The 12,193-nt window shown below is 44.2% G+C and overlaps 2 protein-coding genes across 5 annotated transcripts in view; one reads left to right on the top strand and one right to left on the bottom strand.

Annotated features, from left to right (window-relative positions):
* Positions 1-1,632: 1,632 nt before the first annotated feature.
* Positions 1,633-9,931, bottom strand: LOC135401144 (DNA excision repair protein ERCC-6-like). The gene is made up of 4 exons (XM_064633353.1): positions 9,446-9,931; positions 5,613-8,802; positions 4,303-4,486; positions 1,633-2,301 (listed from the first exon to the last, which is right to left on the bottom strand). The coding sequence occupies exons 2-4, from the start codon at positions 8,765-8,767 to the stop codon at positions 1,948-1,950; spliced, it is 3,693 nt and encodes a 1,230-aa protein (XP_064489423.1). The 5' UTR covers positions 8,768-8,802; positions 9,446-9,931; the 3' UTR covers positions 1,633-1,947.
* LOC135401143 (DNA polymerase zeta catalytic subunit-like) overlaps positions 9,797-12,193 on the top strand; it is a 36,465-nt gene continuing 34,068 nt past the window's right edge. For 2 of the 4 annotated variants that reach the window (XM_064633351.1, XM_064633349.1), the window contains exon 1: positions 10,109-10,362. The gene's annotated coding sequence lies outside the window, so the exon portion shown is untranslated. Of the gene's footprint in view, positions 9,824-10,106; positions 10,363-12,193 lie in introns of those variants that run through there. The other 2 variants (XM_064633350.1, XM_064633352.1) reach the window with 2 other exon arrangements.

Here is a 12,193-nt window from a genome sequence, read left to right as displayed (position 1 = left end):
GAGGGGCCGTGGCCGTAGGATCAGCGTCGGGAGCACCTGCGGCACATGGCGCGGCGCTACATCCGTGGGCCTCTCCACGTCACGAAGTGACGTCAGCACTCTCTAAAGGAGTTTAGGTGCCTCTAGTGTGTGCACGTCAAAGCCCTCGTGCGCGCGACGAGTTACCTGTTGCGGAACATGCCGCAGCCCCCCTCCCCCCAAAAACAAAAACAAATTTGTGCAACAAATATCATGCCTTCTTGCACAAGAACAATGATCGAAGTTGATAGCTGTAGCGCGCGAGGACGACTTTCCGATATCCCGTAAGAGAATGAAGTGGTGGTGGTGACGGTGAAAGGGCTCGCCGTTGTTGGCCTCACGAGTCACAACTGACACTCTGAGGGAATGCGCGTCCTGGGCCGACTTCTAAGGGAACTGTGCCGACAGATGTCTGAAAGCGTCTGAGGAAAACCCAGGAAAAACCCCAGACAGCACAGCCGAATGAGTGAGGTTAACGTCACTGTACCTGAGGCAGCGGGAGCAGAGCCAATGATAGAGTGCAGTTCTGGGTGGGAGATGGGGGACTGTGCTCAGCGTTGTTTCGCAATGTTACTGACATAGAAATGGGGGGACCGCATTTTTGGAGTTTGAACTTGCAGAGTATACAGGGTGTTTCACCGAAGGTGATAAAAAGTTCTAACTGGCGACGTACTCGCCGGAGGATTATCGGACTTTCGGCATTTACTTTCTGGAAACTTTTGCCACCACATTGAGGAAGGCTTTGGACAATTTTTAATTGCGCGAACCTCACTTGTTTTTGCAAAAGTATGTTGTCCTCCACGGATAACCGCAGTTACCCAACAAAACCTATGCACTGTATCGCAACAGAAATAGTCGTAAAAATTAGTAAAAATTACGCTTTAGCCCCGCCTGCTCAATTTTCGCAAAGAAGCGCGTGCGAAATCAGCGTCTAGACCGGGAAGTGTCCCCGCCTTCATTTGTTGTGGCTCCTTTGATAAGACGGTTGTTTTGTTTTCTTTGTGATAAAGATTTTCATGTGATAAGTCACCGCAGCATGACGGTCAAAGCGGCGGAAAGAAAAGTAAAACAAGAGGCGGGAACACTTCCTCCTCTCCCCGCAAATACTGTGCGCTTTTCGTTGCGACAATCAAGCAGGCAGGGCTAAAGCCGAATTTTTACAAATTTTTTAAGATGATTTCTGTTGCCGATACTGTGCATAGTTTTGGTTGGGTCTGTGGTGGATCCGTGGAGGACTTCATATTTCTGTAAAAAAAAAAAAAAAAAGAGGTTCACTCAGCAATTTTCAAAGTTCAATTGAAAACAATAACTTTTGTGCAATCAAAAATTGTCCAAAGCCTTCCCCAATGGTGGCAAAAGCTTCCAGAAGGTAACTGCCGAAAGTCCGGCGAGTACGTAGTCAGTTAGAATTTTTATCACCTCAGGTGAAACATCCTGTATAATCTTTTGACAATGCTCTTATGTACATGTTTCTCATATTGCTCGTATTTATTTCCCTTCTTGCACAATGGCAGTAAAGAAATCTTTATCCACATTTCTGTGCTGAATTGCAGTCATCGTGGTTAGCGGTTGATTGGAAAAAGGTGCTTACTCTTCGGAATGATGCAAACAAAGAGTGCCAGCCAAATTACACTTGTTCTCTTGTAAAAGCATAAAAACAGAACATAAAAGATAAGTCCAGGTTAATCTCAAACAGTTGTCACATCCATTTTAAAACAGGAAAGTGCACCTCAGAAACATATTTCTCCTCCTATCAAAAAACATACCCGTATCACATGTGTCATACGATATCAGTTTTAAGTTTCCATACAGTGAATTACAGCATAAACCAGATCTGGAATTTCATATAAATAACTTATTATAACATTTACAAAAGGCCTAATTTATGACTGCACCATACATTGCAAAGGCCAGTATAGCCTGCCAACATCACTCTATAGATGAGAGGGAATGAGATATGCTTTTCCATCCCTCTTCTTCATTTTCTGATATCATTTCATCACCAGAACTTGATTCATCACTACTCTGGATGACATTGTGCCGTGCTCCGTTTTTAGGTGCATCTACTTCATGTGTGCTGTCATTCCTCTTGGTGCGATGAACAGATGTGTCGTGATGCCAAGTAGGCGATGCATCTAAGTCGTCGGTGTCATCGTCGTCATCGGAAAGAACCCTGTTATGGTGTCTTCTAAGGCCAGCAGCTACTGGGCTGCTCTCGTCATCATCACTGTGATCAGATATTATGGCTGGTTCAGGTGGTTTGGGTTCTTCTGGTGACAGCTCCTGTTGGATTCGAGTTGAATGAGTATTGACAAATGTCCGGGTATGTTCTTCTACTGAAGTTTTTTCGACTGAGACAAAAACATGATTAGAGAATAAAAATAATGTTTTTCCAGCAGTCATTAGCTGAAAACAATGACATTTTGTACGGTACAGAGCGTGGGGACAGAGCCCTTTCAGTAAATCCAGATTTTAAAAACTTTGAATTCTTCTATGCAAGTTCGAACTGTAAAAAGTGGGGCAATGTGAGGCAATGTTTTGCATATCAATACATATCAGCGTCTGGCGTAGCTGCACTCATCAAAGTAATCGACTTCGATTACTTTGTGTCTCGCTTGTCATTGGGCGTTACGTGAAGAAGGCGTGAAGAACAGAAATGAATGTCACGCGCCCTCAATCAATAGTCGAGCACTTGATCCTGCACTTTATTGGTTATTGTTTGGGGGCGCGTGGCATTCATTTCTGTCCTTGACACCTTCTTCAGGTAACGACCAATGGCAGGCGACACACCAAGTAATCAAGGTCCATTAATATGGCGAGAATAGGGCCCCAGGGAAGTGTTGGATGTGATGCCATGTGATGCCAGCAGCTATTGTCAAGTGAATGACTTGGATGGACGTTGAAGGATCAAGTTCTAGGTAGCACTACTCTACAGTTCCAGGCGTCAATATTATTGGTCTCACAATGAACAGTTCCTTTGTGGTGTAGAGAACGTCCAAGAGCCGTTCAATTAGCAGTGCGTTTTACAGAAGTATAGCTTCTAAAAAAACAGACTATATGGTTATCATAGTCAAAGCCTTCTGTTTTGGTGTTAAACCCGGTAAAGCCAGTTTTTACCCCCGAATTGCATCATTGGGCATGTTAAGCAGGCTCTCGAGCGTCCTTTCCCAGGTTCTCAGGGGAACGTACCCTTGGTGTCCCCACTTAACGGTGTTTGTGAGGCTATCCGGAAGCTGGGCGCCCCACACGCATGCAACTTCTCGAGTTTTCTTCTGTCGTCTGCTTACAAAAAAAAAATAGCAGAAGCCGCCCACCAGTCCCGACAAACGCCACCTCTATGGTCAAACGGCGTGTACACTGGAAAATGCGTCACGGGCCGGAAGTCGTACCGCTTTACTCTGGCATGAGGGTAAAGGTTTTGCACAGGGTGCACCCGGGAACACGCACCGTAAGTTGCTTTGGTGCTGTTTAGTGATCCTGGGAGAGAGGGAATGTTCCCGGAGCTCCACCTTAACGCGCCCATTATGGCTTAGTGGCTTAGGGGAAAACCCTGAAAATGAACTTGCGAAAGCGCAAATTCAACCACCAACACGGGCACTGATTGGGCCACTTGGGAAAACCTGCAGTAACCTCTATTTGCGAGCTGGATGGAACATATATTTACATACAATTTGTTACACGCATGTTCGTTAAGGATATGGTGGCGTAGCCATTTGTAACGGTGATGAGGATGTTGTCTTCCCAATTCCCGTGTACCTGCATCGACTCACCCAACAGCATTCCTGTCATCCCTCCCTATCAAATACTGTGTTTTTAATTGAGGCTATCGTCTCTATAATGTCCAACAATTCTCTCCTGGATATCCCATGGATATTCCTGGGGTATTCAGGGTGTTTCCTATGGGTTACTCGGACATCCGGAACGCGATATCACGCTGACGCACCAGGGGCATCTGTTGTTTGCTGGAGTAAGCCCAGAACACCAATGTCATTGTGCGACATCCCATAGATCTCCTATGGATGTCCAGGTATTCAGGACATTTGCGACCTTGTAGGGATGTCCATGGAATGTTAATGGTTTGCTGGGGAAGAATGCTAAGTACTCTGCATTCGGCACAGCTTAAATAAATTTAAATTTTACATTTTCAGCCAATATCGTATATTACAGCTCCTGAAACAAAACCAGATTTTTGTTCCCGATTTTGAAAGAACCTAAATCCCCAAAACACAAGCGAATTAGTCTCGGGTGTTATGCCAAATATAATGGGAACATGAGCTTACTTACCAGAGATGTAGCCATTGCCTTCTGAAATGGGTTCATAGTAGCACTGCTAGATGAACAGTGCTTCCTATCAGCTGTGAGGGACACCTTTAACGGAGTGATTCTTCGTGGTGAGGTTGCTAAAGGGGTCGAGGTGCTGTGAACCCTGCCACCTTGGCTGCAGACCGGAGAAGGTTTTCCGCTGCCACTTTGTGAAGTAACGGGTAAGATCAAAACGTGTACAGCAACATATCACTATCTCATGCAACAATATAAGAAGATAAACTTTTCTGATTAACAGGTACACTGACTGATTACTTAAGTGCTTGCAACCTCATCCTAAAGCCATAGTGGAAATAAGTATGTACACAATGTTAGAAAAACAGAAACTGTGTAAGCTGCAGAAATACAGTACAGCAATGAAACTGATGAGGCACCAAATTTCACAGCTGAGAAATTTTCTGCAGCTGGGTAGCGAAGAAGATATAACTTGTGGAACTGCATTGCTGAGCGAAATGTCCTTCTTTATATATATATATATTATTTATATATACCACGAGAAAGTTCACTGAGCACAATGCACTGAACACATGTTAGACATCATGGGTGATCCTTATATCTGCATGCAATATACCCGTACCTAAATAATGGAAATCTGATTACACTTTTCAAATGAGAGAGTTTAAGGAAATGTAGCATAAAAGCATTTACACCACCTGGAATGACAAATAGTGGCCGGACGACAAATTGAATGGTGCCAACCCTCCTTGCATCCAAGGAACGTATCTCTGTTGTCCAAGTGTTAATAGTCTTATTTGGTCAAAGCATAACATGTACTACCTCAATTTTGCGTGCAAGGAAGTTAAGTACTCTACAGCAGAGCCTTTGAGGAACTTTATGAGCTATAATTTACAAGATGAATTTGTTGTTCTGAAGTAGAATTTACATCTTTCCGATGGTTCATGTGGGTGAGGAATTTCATAAGATTTCTGTGTCACGGTTTGGTGTAGAAATCAAAGTAAACTAATTTCTTACATTACCTATTAACTTATTTAGTAATTAACCTAATTCATTATAAAATTTTGTAACAAAGTAAATAAATCCAATTACATCAAGACACCAAAGTAAATTCTACACCCAAAAAGCCACCCTCATATCCCCCCCAATCAGGCTGCCACATCAGACTGACAAGACAAAGCATGTTTCTGTGGATATGTAGAACCATTAGCTAGAGAAGTGTATGTAGCTGACACTTGACTGGAACTATAATATTTAGCTTTTTTGAACTGTGCCTGTTGCAGCAGAAATTTGCACAGCTTCCAAGTTGTACTCACGGCAGTTTGTTTAGTGTCTTCATATCAGGAGTGCTGGTAGTGTCGTGGAATGGACTGGGAAGTTCACACCGACTGTACAGTGGACTGTGCAGGGGCTTGTTTTGTGACACTGTCTGAAACACCAGTGGTGATGGTGCATGGTGCTTTGTAATTCGTTGACTGGGTGACGGTGTTAAGTTGGAGCTATAGCTGCGCTTCCTCACAAAAGGTACTGGATCTCCACTACTGGCATCAAGAACCATAGCTGGACTCCTCGTCCCCTTATCTGCAACCTCAGTTTGAAATAGTTTTCTACAAACATGCTTTGTGATGTCATTTGAGGAAGCAGGATCGGCACTTCCCAGGTCCTCTGTTTCCGTTGTCGTGTCCTCCATCACACGGTCGTCAGGACCGAGTTCAAGCTCTTTTCCTGCATTTGAAATTGCTTCCTCCTTCACTGGTAATGGAGCTATTTCTTCCAAAGGCAAATCGGAATATTCCGAGCATGACTCTGACTTCACTGCTACTTGCATTTCAGGCTCTTGCTTCATTATTTTCGATTTGTCACTATCGGCAGGTTCCTCAGTCTTTGTAACGCCTTGTGTAACAACCTCTTGTTTCATATTTGCTTTAGTGTCTAGGTTCTTGGTCTCCTCTGCTCCATCAACAGAATCTATGTCAGACTCCTCATCTATATCGGACTCCTCAATGATGTATGAAGTGGGAACATCTCTTGGAGTCTCTTGGAAGAGTTCGTCATCAGAGCCTTCCACAATTATGCTATCGCTCTTGTCTGCTTGTCTAATGGAAAGGCTCCCTAGAGTTTGATTGATTGAATCTATGCTGTCTACATCAATCGCCCTACTTGTGCTCTGCACAGCAACCACAGCAGGTTTAACGTCGACATCTTCGCTCTTAGGTACCAGAACAACATCATCGTCAGGTATAACACATGGAAACATGTTAAGTGATTTTGGCACGCTTGGTCCAGGCTGCTTGCCCCTAACGATAATGTTCAAAGGTACCGTGTAATTTCCATCCTTCTGTATCTCCGAAAGAAGCATCTCCGCCTCAACACTGACAAGTCGTTCTGCTTGTTCCACTCTCCTCTGCACATGCTCGAGCTCACCAGGAACAAACTCTTCAGGCTTGCATTCTTTCTCTTGCGCTGAAAACATCAGATCGTGGTGGCTAACACCAAAGATGTTGTTCTCCTGCAGGAACTTTATGTGGCTCTCAAGGCCCGCATCAGTTTTTCTGTCATGCGAGTGTTTTTCCTCGAGCTGTACCTGAGTGTTGCTGTACGTGGGGTCATCGAGAGTGAAGAGTTCTCGCAGTTCCTGTTTCGAGAAGTATCGAGTCGGATCCCGTTGCTTGCCAGTCGTCTGTTTGATGATGGAGTCCTTGAAAATTTGGCGCCGGTAAATTTTCTCTTCCACCGTGCTACACGTCACGAGACGGTACACAACGACGTTCTTCTTCTGGCCGATACGATAAGCTCTGTCGACGGCTTGCGCATCCGTTGCGGGGTTCCAGCTAGGATCATAGATGATAACCCTGTCAGCAGCTGTGAGGGTCAGTCCCACACCACCAACTTGTGTGGTCAGAAGGAAAATATCGTAACATTCTTTTTCCTGGAACTGGCGTACCAAGCGATCACGATCTGTCAGCTTCGTGACTGTCCCGTCGAGGCGTGTGACCTTTAACCCTCTGTTTATCAATATCCTTTGCGTGATATCCAAGATCTTTCTTGACTGGGAAAAGAACAGCGTTCGGTGTCCGCCACGCTTTAGTTCAAGCAGAAGGTGAAGGACAAACATCATCTTGCCCGATTCTTCAAGGAGAGTCTCGTCTGACACACTGGCAATGTCCATGGCTGTACCCTCATCGTTGTCAATGAATTCCTCAATTTCCTCTTGGGTCATATTCTCGTGCAAGCCTAACTGCACACATGCTCGCTTCGATAACAACCTCGGATGATCGCATATTTTCTTCAGGATAGTTAGCTGCACGAGCGGTGACCTTCTGGTCATCAAAATGTTTGCCACTTCGTCAGATTCCAGAAACTCTTTATAGATTTTCTTCTGCAAGTCTGACAGGAAGGTCCACACGACGAGGTCATTCTTCTTGGCGGTGAAGATCAGCTTGGGTATCAAAGACTTTGCGTCCGGGTCGTTGTTCTCGGTGTCCTGGAGAACCTCTGCCTTTGTTCGTCGAAGGAAGAACGGGTCGATTTTCTTCCTCAAGGCCTGTGCTATCTCAATGCCAAGCCTCCTCTCTCCTACTGTCGCATCCTTTTCACGAGCACGGTTGACGGGGGTCTCGTACTGAACCCTGAAGGTGGCTAAGGACCCAAGCAATGTTCCCTGGTGTGTGAAGTTGAACAGTGCCCAAAGCTCGCGCAAGTTGTTCTGAACTGCCGTTCCTGTAAGTACAAGCCTATTCTTTGCCGGTATTTCATACACAGCCTTTGTTGTTTTCGTAGGGTTCTTGATCTTGTGTCCTTCGTCGAGCACAAGGTAGCACCATGCAAACTTTTGGCCGTTGCTGACACACAGATTTTCGGAGTTGTGAATTAGCATTCCGTAGCTCGTGATGAGCACACCGCCTCTCCTCTGAGCACGTGACAAGTTGCGCTCTTTCTCTTGTTTGCTGCCGGTGTGGTAATCATACACTTTGATACCGGGTGCCCAGTTATCAAACTCCTTTTTCCAGTTGGGTATCAACGACACGGGCATGATCAGGAGAACAGATTTGATGAGGTCAGCGTCAAACATTCCAGACAGGAAAGAGATCACTTGAACGGTCTTCCCTAAACCCATGTCATCACCGAGCACACCCCCTTTCTTTTTCAAAAAGAGTTTCCACATCCACAGCAGTCCTTCTTTCTGATAGGCATAAAGCTTCTCTGCAATGCCTACATAGAGGTGGAAACCATTGCCGACTTCAACCATACCGCTTTCTTCTTCATTGTCAGCTTCAGATGCTAGAAACTCCTCCATTTTATTGATCTTATTTCTGAGTTTTTCATCTGGCTTGAGCTCGTAAGCTTTTTGGTAGCAGCTGAGAGCTTCCTTGACCTGGCCACATTTTAGATGTTTCTGTCCTTCTTCCTTATAATTCTTAAAGAGGGAAGCCTGCTCGTCATCTATTGTATCTCCAGATGAGCAGGACATTTTAGCCCCTTTCACAGGCCAGAGCGCTTCTTTGCCTAAGAGAGAAAAAAAAGGCACATCAAGTAACATCACACAACCAAGTTGAACCATTCAACAGTTGAACGAATTTTCAAATTATTGCATATAGGCAGGGACTTCCTTTGTGACTAAATGCTGATGACTGCAAACAGCTACATCATGCTGAAAAGGGTAAAAGAAATCAAAGTTCATGTCTTTGTGAGGCACTTGGATTCTGCCGCTGCTGTCCTTGCCTCAATGATATATAACGCGGTATACGGTATATAAATACGGTGACAAGCTAGTTGTTCTTATTGCGATTAGAGTTAGCAAGTGCTATTTTTATGCACATATGCGCTCAACAAAGATTACAAGGCACTCCGATACGTTTCTCCACGAACAGTAGAAGTGAAACAGTAGGTTGTGTATTCCAGCCTCAGAGCAGACACTTCACCTTGTTTCTACATGTCTGCAGAAAGGTTGGTATAATTCCTGAATACCCTTCTCAGCAAGGCAATGCGGAATATAGTATCAACTGCCCACGTTCTCTTTGATCCGGTGGTTGACGTTCCGCGCAATGACAAAATGTTACCTACATGTTCAAACTAACTGTTGTGCGTGTAGCTGTTTCATAGGTTACTCATAATTAAACGTCCTGAACTTCGTAGCTGTCGTACTCACCGTGCAGGTCTGCCAGAAACGTTTAGTCACAAGGGCTTTCTATGCAATCTTATTACAGAAGAGACACCGATATCTTTAGTTTGAATTTGACCCAAGATTCAATATTGCCCGCGCAAGATGCGACTAGGCGAACTGACTTGCTGACTCCGCGGAGCAAAGTAGTCCTCCTTCCTATTGGCTACAGGCCCACAGGTTTCTGTTTGAGAGTTTCGGATTGCGTGTTACGGCAAGTATTACGCAAGGTAAATGTATTATCTCTACAGTGGCTAGAAACAAGATCAGATGACAGAAGTTACTAAGATGTTTGACGTCGAGGTGGGGGTGTGCAGGCGAGCAGCGATTCAGCCAGACATGTTCTCAGATAGCACATCGCACATCGTAAGTCTACTGCAGTCTACGGTTTGCATACAGTCGTCTTAATGCCACAGAGGTTCCCTTATTCAAACATCATTTCTGAGTCACATCGAAATGACTCTCAATCAATCGTGCGCACTACATGCTTGTTTGAGCTTTCGCGGGCTGAATGTCTGTTGCTATGCTACCCATGATGCTACCTGTTGCTACGTTGCTACAGTGTACCGTTGCTAAGTGACGGTGCCTATACCGCGCTCACTGCCTAGCTATTTATTACTAATCAATCCTACTAATGCCAGCTATTTATTACAAGAATATTTTTTATGCATGCCACGTGGTTGTAATGTGTATTGATAACAAAGTAATTAGAAAATTTGATTTTCTGGTATTTACAAATTATATTTATTTCACGTGTTTCGTGTGCGTCCGCGTTCGACTGTAGTTTGCTGCAAGTCAACCGAAACCCTCGAAAACCACTAACTTCGAATAGATTAACCAAAAAGTTTCGATTCGTGGCGTACGTGAAGCGTACTTAGAAAAGCGTGCTTTCAACATATATTTCGGTAAGAAAGTTCATTTCGTTTAGGAAGGACGTCTGGTTGCGGGTTGATCCTAGTCTAGTTCGAATCCTCACTCTCGGTATTCCAAGTTTTGTTATTTTCTAATTCATGCTTTGCTGCAAGTGAGTGTTACGAAATAGTGGTGTACCTTGCATTGTATACAAACAAACATTGGCGTTATAGTCTAGTTGCTTTCCCAGCTTGCGCACGCGAAACTGGAGGTGACAATTCCGGTCACTGCACTCTGGTGACTGCTTTGCCACGGTGCACACTTGACGTGGAATTACGTTCGCGAACAGAGGTTCAGATTGCATGCCAGGAATCCGTAGTGTTGTCTGTGGTACGAGAGAGAAGTTGTTCACAGCTACGTATCCTCGCCCGATCCGACGTTTCCTGACTACCACCTGCTATAATTTTTATTTATTTGAAAGAAGACTGAGATTTCCATCATGCCAACAAACCACTCAGGACAGAAACAGGGGAAATTAACAATGTCTACCTCGCACATTTTCGTACGATTGCAGTTGAAAACAGCGGAGTAACAGGAAAAGCAATAACAGTAACAATCTGATATGAGACAATAGCAGTAACAGTAATCCGAATGATCTTTAAATCTGATCAGTTATCAGATTAATACCTAATATGAATGCTTGATGATTGAAGTATCTCGTTAGCATCAAGTTGGCATGTGACAGGTGTCTTAAGTAACAGGTGTAAAGTTTTACTTTCAACTATATAATTCTTAAAACCTGGCCTCTTGTGTAAAACTTCAATTCATATTATATCAGTTGTCGCATGACAGAACTTGTCGTGCTTACATCAGTATTTTGCCTTATGCCTCTGCACTTCAGGGCAGTCAATCGTACTTGGATATCCAGCTCTTTGTTTGGAGATTTTATGTATAGGAGCATTAATATTTTGACAGAAATGAGATACAGGCTTACCAGTCCTTCGTGGTTCCCTTCTACTTGATAGAACGTAACGTGACACAGTTACACATTTCCACACAGAATGCATCTGTCATCTTGCAAGGCTGGGCAATCTACACCACTATGCAAATAATCAGTCTTACGTGTTTTATCTGTCGTATCTGATACCCCTTTCACACTGACAAGTTTAGTGTCAGTTTGAACGAGTAACACTCACATTTCAAGTTCATGTCATCCCTAACCCTTTAAATACCATGCCAATGATAAGGACGGTGCCCAGAAGAAGGAACAGTCCTCTCTTCGAAATATTGGCGGCTCTCATCCTGAGGCACTTCCCTTCATACTTGCACTTAGTGTTATTCGTTTGCTGTTACAAGGAATCTTTTAAGGGCACTTGGCAGAAAGTGCACTAACAATTTTGTGAGTTTTCCAAATTCACTTCACCTCAGTGGATAGAGTAAGTAGCCTCGAGGGCAGACTTTGAGGTACGGGTAAAAGTATTGAGGAAAAGCAAAGGGCCCTGGCAACCACGGTATTTCTGAACGAACATTTTCAACAACGGGCTTATTTGATTTAAGTACAGCGTAACATTGTGCCGCAAGAACATGTAATGACTTGGAACAGCCTGTGAAAACTTTCCCTCCTCTCCCCTACCTGACTCTTCCTCCTCCTTCCTCCCCCCTTCCTCCCCCCTCCTCCTCCTTACTCGCCCTGACTTGTGTTGGCTTGAGTCACATATTTGGTTCTAATTTGTTTGATGTTGGAACAAGGTTTGCAGGAAGTGTTTCTAAATCAAAGAAAAATATCCTTACTACGGAATTGTGGTGCACGCCTAAAAATTCTGTTGCCGTTCGTTCTCATCTATCATCATTGCCACCATAGATTAGTGACACTTACTTAAACCA

Source organism: Ornithodoros turicata, chromosome 7 (genome assembly GCF_037126465.1).
Source record: "Ornithodoros turicata isolate Travis chromosome 7, ASM3712646v1, whole genome shotgun sequence".
NCBI lineage: Eukaryota > Metazoa > Arthropoda > Arachnida > Ixodida > Argasidae > Ornithodoros > Ornithodoros turicata.
The sequence above is the reverse complement of the archived record's forward strand: the minus strand, read 5'-3'. Positions and strand labels throughout refer to the sequence as shown.